Raw genomic sequence first — 10,099 nt, forward strand, 5'->3', positions numbered from 1 at the left:
GGCCGCGCTGGGGTTTTAAATAGGAGCTCGCAATGGGCTTGGTATGGTAGATCTCCTCTACTTTATTGACTCCAGTCAAATTTTGGGCCAATTCCGCGTTTTCTTTCGGAATTTTGCTTCTGGTTTTTTTAATACATATTTGTTGAATTGAATGAGTTTTGTTTTAGATTTAGTAATTGATTAAATTCCAAGAGTTGGGACAAAGTAGGCGAAGATTGTATTTCACAATCAAATACTTACTGGTCAAATGCTGTCCATTGGTTGCAACATTTCCTTGGAGTTTAGCTGACATGCCATGCCCCCCATTGCTTGTGTAAGACTGCTGGTATTTGACTAATATTAAATCTTTGGTTGCAAGTTAAAGTGCTCAATTATTTTTTTTATAAATATATTTAAAAAAAAAAAAGGGTGGCTAAAGCCCATTCAGATAATCAGATTTCAAAGTCACTTCCTAAATCCAAACAAATTTAAAGCCAACATGGATCCATATCCAATTGATTAGCCTCCTCCGGCAAATCGGTTCACAACACAGAAAAAGCTTTTCCTAGGATAATGTTTTCTGCGGTCGTGCAACCTCTAGCTCTACTAAAACACAAACCAAGAACATGCTCATGGTGTACACATCAATGGACCCATCTCCTCCAGGCAAAAACAAGAGCAAAATGGACCAATATATCGCGTTGTGGAAACAAAATCATTATGAATAATTGATAACAATAATAATATTACGAAACAAATGATTAGCATATTTATGCCATAGCAAAGACATTGTTACATGATTTAATGAACAATAATGGAATGATTACAAAGTAACAGATCTGAAAATTCAGACTGTTCATTGTCACAGCAATAAGGTTCCTAGTTGATGTCCCTCAAAACTCCTCTCGCGTAAGAGCCTGGAATGCAACTTGTGTGTTAGTGGGAGAATTTGCTTGCAGCCTCTTTACAATGGATGTATTTTCTCAGATCAACTTCTGACGGATCAAATCTCTGTGGCTTCCATCCATTAACTGATCATATCACCAGGTGTATTGCCTACTGTAAGTCAGTCTCCATTTGATTCATTACTGGGACGCTCCCTCCGTACAATGTCCAATAGATCTTGAACAACTTCAGACATTGGCGGCCTGAATTCTGGTTCAGACTGCAAAATGAACTTGAGGTTACACAAGCAGTTGTACTTAAATATATACAGAGGCCTTTGTCCAAGCTTTTGTGTTTCGCTGAAACTGTTTGGACATCTAAGAGATGATCTACATAAAGTGTTGCGTGATATCTAAGAGCTACTTCATCAATTAAACACCTTTTGACATCAATTATCATTCTTTGAGTCTGTTGTGTGTGTGTGTGTGTGCGGGAGGGGGTGTTGGTTGTTGAAGTTTCATCGTAATGGGCAGGAAAATGTAGGGGGTTGAAATCAATTGCCATTCTTTGAATGTGTGTGTGCATTTAGCATATAAAAGTTCACCATGATATTCTCACCTGAACACACCGAGAAATGATATCAACAAAGCGCGACAATGATTTAGCAGGATATTCTCCACTGAGAGAAGGGTCAACCATCCTAGACAATGCTTCATATCATGGAGCTGAGGGACTGCCCATCTTACTAGAAATTGCTCGCTTCTACTCCTTGTCCTAAATAACATTTTCAACAAGATATCATTTAATCAGATTATTGAAGTGGACACACAATTATAAACCACAATATGGTTTCAGCCCTTTACCTGTCATAAGATTTCCTGCCAGTTAATAGTTCCAACATAAATACTCCAAAGCTGTAAACATCACTCTGGGAAGTATAAATTCCAGACTCAAATTCCGGAGCTCCATAACCATAAATTGATTGTAGTTGTCCTGACAACTGAATGTAGAACAGTTTCAGAATTGCTAGCTGAATGGCCAAGAAAGATTTATGTAGCTGCCCCCAACTAACTACTATTATGAATGGCAGGGTATAAAATTCAACAATAAGCATTTAATTTCAATATTTTCCTAACATCAAGCAAAAAAATGTCTTGAATATTTTCCCTACATGACTGATCAACAACTTTCCCTAGCCCACAAAACCACCATTTCTCCTGAAAAGCATCAGAAATGTAATTGATGCAGTAGCAATGCTGCTAACCACTATTATTGAAGATATGACATAAGGCTGGTTTGCATAGCTCAATCGTTTTAAGTGAATAAAGGCTATTTATTAATTTCAGATGCACATACAGTTACCATCAAGAACATGGTTCCATTCTTGGCTGCAAATACATGAACAACAAAACTTACAGGGTACCATCAGCATATCAACCAATTTCTGAAAAGCTTAGCTTCAGGGACATTGCTGCTAGTCAAACTAAACAAGTAAATAGAGGACAGGTCAGCCACTCCTTTTTTACCCTTATAGTGGGCACATGAACAGGTCAGTTTCCTCTTCCAGATATAGAACTATCTGGGACTTCCCCTGAATGAATTATCATACTAAAGAAAAAGCTAAAATACCATTCTGTAGCATTAGTATCATGGTGGAACCAGACAATTAAAACCTCCAAAATTTCTCTTTATACTGAAAGGAACAAGGCTAGATGACTAGTCAAATTAGCAAATAAAAAAGAGACGAAAAATGTCAGATATAAGATTATCTCAAGAGCCTGATGTTAGACATTCACTATTACAGCAGCTTCTGTTTAATATTCTCAATTATTTTCCTCAGAACTCGAGTTTCCTAGAAAAATGTTGTTATTTTGTTTAATTTTTCTTCTTTTTCAGGAATTTCTTTTAACCTATTAATTGCACAACAGCAACTTCTTAAAATGCAAACAACGCAGTCTAGTAAAGATATAAATCTTATGTATGACCCAGCCAAAGTTCCAAGCTTTATCACCGTCCCATGTTCCAAGAGGCATAATAAGATGATGACAAGCTTAAACCTACCTGACTTACAGAACCTGATGTGATTAACGGTGCCAAACCACAATCAGAGACACGCACATCAAGATCATCATCAAGGAGAACATTGGCAGACTTGAAGTTTCTGTGTACAACAGGTGGCTGGCAGGCCTCATGTAGATACCTTCTCACATAACACAACAAGAAGATTAGGACTAGAATGATGTGCACTTCAATGCTAAAACTTAACGGTCAAATAAAATTAACATATCCCCCCCACCCCCACCTGAAAAAAAGAAAAAGTATGGATGTGTGTCTGTTTAGTTTACTCCAAATATGGCAACCACCAGATCTAAGACCTACCCAAGTTTCTTACTATTGCGTGGCCCATAATTAAAGTATATAAATTGCCTGACTCTTAGACTAAGTTAACCCTTAATTCGTTTGATCAGTCCAGAATAAAGCTGCTTGGAACAGAAGGTCATTGGCAGAAATAACAAGAAGGTTCATCCGAAAACCTCCCAACTGCAATCAGTCATTGCTTCCTTTTGACCTCTTCATCATTATCTTAATTTTACTCCCACTATTAACTTAGATTTAAGCTTTCACAATTTAGCCTTTATAAGCTATAACAGTGAGCTTCTAACCAAATTCAATTTCATAATATAACTCTTTTCAATAACATCATGCTAAGCATGTCCAGAATGTAACTGATGACACCCCGTCCACTAAAAAAGGGTTCCAACCACAGCAGCCCAACTAATTGAATATGTAAAGCTAAACCTCCTAGAATAGAGAACAAGGAAGATACAGCCATCTCATCTCAATGGTAACTTGACTTACTCTAAGGCTCTAGCAGCTCCAAATGCCATCCGAATACGGGCATTCCATGAAAGCTTCTTTCTAAATTCATCATCTGAGTGCAGGGCATCCTGCACTGACCCATTACTGCAGTACTCATAGATCAAAAGCTTTTGACCATGCTCTGCACAGTAACCCACCAGCCTGACAATATTCACATGCTGGATACGATCATATTTTCTACCAGCTCAATAAATTCATCATCCTTCTGCTGACTTGCAACTCGCTTGTCCAGTTTCTTGACTGCATATAGCTACAAATGCATCCAACAAGATCATGCATCAGAATCTGAAGCTGCTCCATACATAATGCTATCTACAATGTCTACTTGATATGCTATGGCACCATACACACAAGCGCAACTTTGTGTATATGCAAATGCGGACAGAGAGCTAAAGGCGCAGAGACAGGAAGGGGGAGGAAGGGAGGAAAAGACAGCATTATGAATTCTAAAACTGACAAATAATAGGTTATTTATAGACACTAAGATTTGCTTATCTCTGTTAGCTCTACCTTTATATTTTTTTTTCCCAAGGCAAGCCTATGAAGCATTATACAGACATGGGAATGGTATGATAATGTAGCAGACACTTTGAAAAATTATTAAAGACAAGAAAAGACCATACGTGTAACGAAATCAAATCTGTTTGAAATCCACATTATACCTTCCCATCCGGAAGTTCTGCTCTATAGACGCTCCCTAGCATGCCACCCCCTATAAGATTTTCTTGAGCAAAGCTGTTTGTATATTGTTGAAGGACTGCAATGGTGAAAGACTTTGCAAATGTAGGTGGTTTCGAAGTTCTGGCAGAAGGCCTTGCAGTAGTTGCTTCATCAGGCACAATTGGTTTCACAATGACCTTCTCAGAAAGTGGGGGTGGAGGGGGTGGGGGAGGGGAGGAGGAGGTGGGGGTGGTGGTGGGGGAACCATCAACATCATATCAATGCTACTCATGTCTACTCCATGGTCAAATCGCTTCGGCATTGTGCCCATCCTTTCTGCATTTCTCTCTTTCTCATTCTGCGCGCTTTGCAATCGCCCCCATTCTTCCCATGTCTGTTTGATTAACTCCCGCTGGTCTTGTAACTGGCTCTTTTGGGCCTGTTCACAAAATTTTCAAAAAAAAATTATTGCTCAAGCAATTGAAAAACCTGACAATAATAGCAAAAAATCTATATCTATATTGAAATTGGAGTAAAATCATAGTCATTTGCCTTTCTCTGTTTGACTGGTTGTGGTAGGTAAGGGACCATCCTCACCAACATTCTCTCTGTTGCCTCTATATGCACCTACTTGATGCCGTTTAAAAATTCTGCCAGCCTCTTCCCTTCCTCTGCTACACTTTGGCATAAGAAGCAGAAGTCCTAAAGCCAATATTATAAACAACAAAACACCTGCAATTGATATCCAGACCACCTTTTTAGAAGTTAAGAATTTCTTCCTCTCTCCAGAACTAGATCCTTCTGACGCAGAAGGCGCATTGGCATGCTTCCCAGGTGTTTGATCAGTTGTTGGTACTTGATCAGAAGTTGGCGCTTCAGAATGAGGTGGTGCATGTGGTGGTGCTAATGGTGATGTGGGAGCAGGCAATGGAGCAATAGTGGAATTAAATGGGTTTCCATCTTTTCTGTGCAGAGAATTTCAATATAAGCAAACAAACATGCAACAGAAAGAAATGAAGTATACAATAAGTACATTCAAATTATATCTATGCCAACAATTAAAAGTGGAGCAAGACCCGTCCTCAAAAGGATATTATGTTTAGTTGACCTATGATGAATTTGGTGCCATAGGCTGAAATATCCCCTCATCAACATTTTAACCATTTTTTACAAAAGAATTGGTCTTCTTGGCATTTTTCAATGACAAACCATATAAGTTCCCCGAAATTGGAAAGCTGAGAAACATCTCTGATATCTGTATCTATGGCATTGGATGTGCATCTAACAGTATAACAGTTATATGTGCTTGCCTAAAATTTGCAAACAAAAGATTAATTCTCTTGAAATGTAACAATTTGCAGTGCTCACCTGAAGCTTGGGATACTCAGCATTTTCTCAGGTATGGGTCCAGAGAAAAGGTTATTTTCTACGTTCCTGTTCAAAATAGGATGAAAAGCGAAAAGAACATTAGTAGCGAAGAATCCTCCAAGAAACTTCTAAAACCACAACAACGTGGTTCTCCTGATGGAAAAGGATTATATAAACAAATATTTCATTCTAAATGTTACAAATGGCATAGTTGAGAAGAGTACAAATCTCTGAGGGGAAGATCTTGTAAAACATCTAGCTTTCCTGACAGCTGATTGACCTGCAGACGTCTGCCAACTGAGACAGTCAGCTGCCATTCAGATAAAGTTACTATAATTAAAATGGCTGTGCAGTTGGAAAGGAGGAGAACTCACAGAGTGGTCAGACGAGACAAATTTTCCATAGATGGGGGCAGTTGCCCGCTCAAATTGTTATTAGACAAATCCCTATAGGAAAAGAATTGCTCCAATTATGAATAAACTATCAAAAAAACTAGGAAATTTAATAACTTATTTGAATTAGAAACCTACAGATTGATCAAGCCAGAAAGGGCCTGAAAGACATCTGGCATCTCTCCACTCAAATTATTGTTGTTCAGCGACCTGATGGCACAAAAGAACAAAAGTTAGGAATATGTTCTGTCTAGAAGTAAGAACAGCTAGGCGCCATCTCAAACAACAGAGAAGTAAAAACTTACATGTCTGTCAACAGACTCAAAGAAGATAGTGAATCCGGGATGCTTCCACTGAACTGATTGGCGGAAAGAAAACTGCAGAATTTAAAGAGGATTATGAATTTGCTAAGGAGATTAAAAGATATGATCATGTGAGAATAAAACGTACAAGTTTTGCATAGAAACAGGCAAATTGGATGGAATATTGCCCCCAATCTGGTTGTTGCTTAGGTCTCTGGAACAGGAAAAATTACACAATCAATGACAGTGTCCATCATACATATCAGAAAGAAATAGTATCATCTGATATTTCACAAAATGTGATTATGTTGCTGTAAAATGGAGAAGAGATACCTCATGCTTCCCTCCCTATTTCCCATGCTTATCTAGAGCACATCATTCACTCACTTAGCAGTTGATTATCTGATTGTTCAATGAATTAATAATTGCATGTGTCAAGCATGATACAATTATTTAAACTGCTTACATAAATTCCCTAATATGAGATCTTATGTCTGCAGAAATCAATTTGGTGTCTTCCAAGTTTAAAAGTTAAATTGTATTTAACTTCCTAAAAATCTCTATGCATTTGAAATCAATAAATCCTAGATGCAGAAGAGTGCCAACTAAGTGCATGGTGTTCTCTTTTCTCCAATTATAGCCAAGTATTAACGATGAAGACCATTGTAATTTGAAAAAGGATTCAAATGACAGTGAACAAAGAATCAGTATCTTTCTGAAGTGCAGGGGAAGACACTTCAGTCAAGCCAACAATTTTTTTTTTTTAATAAGCCAACAAAATAACATCACAATATTGTTCATTCACAGGCACAGGCACAGAAATTCGTTTGTGAGAGGAGATGAGGGGAAATCCCACTTACATTGCCTTGATAGAAGCAAACATTCCTAAATTGTCACCCAGCTGTCCACCCAAATTAGCACCATTAAGAACTCTGCAAACACCAAAGGATCATATTAGCAATGTAAACATTGGGCATGTTGCAGAACATTCATTAACCTAAAGAGTCACTGAAATGGCCTCCCACATGCTCATAATGTCTGAACCGTTACATTGTACGCCTTGCCATGCTTCAGCACATGGGTCTCCGCCAGAAGCAACCCAACCAGGAAGTAAGGGAGAGCCCAATGCAGTATATAAGCTATTAATCGCAGCAACTAATTCAACCAAAGCAATGCAGGCAGTTAGATATAAAGCTCCACATGATAACTAGAAACATCATAAAACACACACATGAAACATGAGAGAAATGCTACAGTTAATCCACAGATGATCTCCTGGAACAATGAAAGAGAATCCCAGCTAAAAGCTTCATTGGTCGCAGAGAATACAGGGAACAATTAAGCAAAGCAAAATTTTATTAAAAAATCAAAACTACTTCACTATTCAACTATTTTGGCTTAGTCAAACCGACTATTCCTGTTCCACCACTTTAGACAGTAATACAACTCGAGTTCCACACCTTTCATTTTCTTTCATTTTCCCACATTTTCTCAGTAACCAAACAGATTAAAATAAAAGGAAAATAAAAAATGCTGCAAGATTAGCTTTACCATCAGTAGGATTGGTGAGTCCAAAAGAAACCCTGGCAGCGCAGATCAGCAAAAACACAACAAAGATCTTCAAATTCTTCCACTCTATACCAGATCTCTTACTACCCATTGATCTCTAAACTCAACTTCAAAAGTCCTCCAATATTCCAAATCTCTCCTTCACACCACTAACCACATAACAGCAAACTTCCAATCTGAAACAAAAATCAAACACAATAGAAACAAAACGTCAGTGATCTAAACTCAAAATGATCTTAAAAAACAAAAAAAATAAAAAAACAAACCAAACTAGTTAAAAAAAGAAAACACAACCTTAAATTCTTGTCCACTGCATAAAACATGTAAAGACCAAAAACAGTTCCAAGTGTATGTAGATAGATACACATATATTTACATATATAAGTTATATTAAATCTTTAAAAAGGAGAAAACAGAGGCAGAAAGAAGTAAAGAACTCACTGGGAAGTTGAAGAGGCAGAAAGTTTTAGAGAAATGTTGAAGGCAATTGAAGTAAATAAGGCCAATAAGGAGGAGAAAAGTGTTCAAAGAACTTTCACAAAAGCTAATGTGATTTTTATATTTCAATGCTTTTAAGAAAAAAATAAATATATATTACGTAAAAAAAAAAACTTAGGAGCTAAGATTCCATGAATTTGTGAATAGAAAGCAGAACAAGAAGATGAAATATAAAATAAAAATACCTGAGGAAAAGGGGAAAAAAAGGTGCAAAGCGAAATGTGGAAAAAGGTACAGCGGAGTTTCTCTCTACCTATGAATATCTTTTTTTTGTTCTTCTTCTTCTTCCTTTTTCTTTTTTTTTTTAACTTTTTTATTTTTTTTATGTGAAAAATAAGACAAACAGAAACAGTATGTTTTGTGTGTAATTGTGCAATGTGCGTGCTAGTCAAGTATATCACCATCTTCTCTGTCTACTCTCTGCGCTAACGTTAAAATAACCGAAAACGGATACCAGACACGCGCTTTGATGGCGGGTGATCGGTTGGTAGCATGTTCCGGTACGAGATCTTTTTGTTAGACAATGCAAAGCGGGCTGTGGGCGTCATGTTTTTCAGGGTCACGGATTTTCTGTTCTGACTGATTTCCTGCGCTGATAGGAAATCCTTGTTTTTCAGCGAACCCAAAGCTTATCGGAAAATGTAAAATTTTTACACTTTTAGGCATGTTTGATTAAGGAAATAAAATAATATTTTTTATTTATTTTAATTATGGACATAAAATTATATTTAATTTAATGAAATGGTTATTTTTTGAAATAGTCATTTTGAGAGAGACTTAAATACTATTATTTGAATTGTTAAGAATAAGAAAAAAAATTAATTAAATAAATATATTATTTTACAATTTAAAATTTTATTTTATAAAATAATTTAAACTTATTTTTTTCTCTCTCTTCCTCACTCTTCTCTCTAAAGCACAAAAGACATAAAATCTTTTATTTTAGTTTCAAAAAAAAAGAAATGAAAATATTTAAATATTAATTAATATATTAATATTAATTAACTATAATAAATATTATAAAGAATATTATTTAATATTATTTAAATTTAATTGAGAATATATTTTATGTTTTAATATTAGATATTATTTAATTATAATAAAAGGTTTAATTATCTTTTAATACAAAATATTATTAAATTATAATAAAAATATATTTATATTTTGATAAAAAATATTATTTAATTATAGTAAAAGATATTTTGATTTTATTACTTAGAATATTTTTATTTTTTTAAAAAAAATAAATTCTTTAATATTAATAAATAATATTTTTTCTCACCATAGTATTTTTGTTTTTTAACTAAAAAAATTAAATTTTAATAAAAAATATATTTATCATTTACCTATTATTTTTTAATCATTGTTAAAATTATTCTTGTAAGTCAAACAATAAAATAAGTAATAGTAACAATTTCTGTTATATTCTATTTTCATAAATTAATTTATATAATAATTATTCTTTTAGTATTTTATTTTTTAAAATAATTATTTTATTTTTATTTTATTTTTTTTGGGTGAACCAAACGTGTTGTTATTTTTTTATATTGAAAGAAAATGAGTGTT

General features: G+C 35.2%; 1 protein-coding gene across 1 annotated transcript; it reads right to left on the bottom strand.

Annotated features, from left to right (window-relative positions):
- Positions 1-697: 697 nt before the first annotated feature.
- Positions 698-8,920, bottom strand: LOC110410508 (protein STRUBBELIG-RECEPTOR FAMILY 3-like). Its single transcript, XM_021420242.1, is given in 21 exon segments — positions 698-1,144; positions 1,483-1,580; positions 1,583-1,638; positions 1,728-1,864; positions 2,926-3,064; positions 3,724-3,916; positions 3,919-3,994; positions 4,407-4,637; positions 4,640-4,768; positions 4,770-4,843; positions 4,957-5,369; positions 5,773-5,838; positions 5,997-6,062; positions 6,147-6,218; positions 6,303-6,374; positions 6,470-6,541; positions 6,615-6,680; positions 7,327-7,398; positions 7,492-7,621; positions 8,018-8,211; positions 8,719-8,920. Coding segments are annotated over 20 exon segments (2,370 nt in total). The 5' UTR covers positions 8,127-8,211; positions 8,719-8,920; the 3' UTR covers positions 698-1,045.
- Positions 8,921-10,099: the final 1,179 nt, after the last annotated feature.

This window comes from Theobroma umbraticum, unplaced genomic scaffold (genome assembly GCF_002168275.2).
Source record: "Theobroma umbraticum cultivar Fairchild unplaced genomic scaffold, ASM216827v3 scaffold_30.0, whole genome shotgun sequence".
NCBI lineage: Eukaryota > Viridiplantae > Streptophyta > Magnoliopsida > Malvales > Malvaceae > Theobroma > Theobroma umbraticum.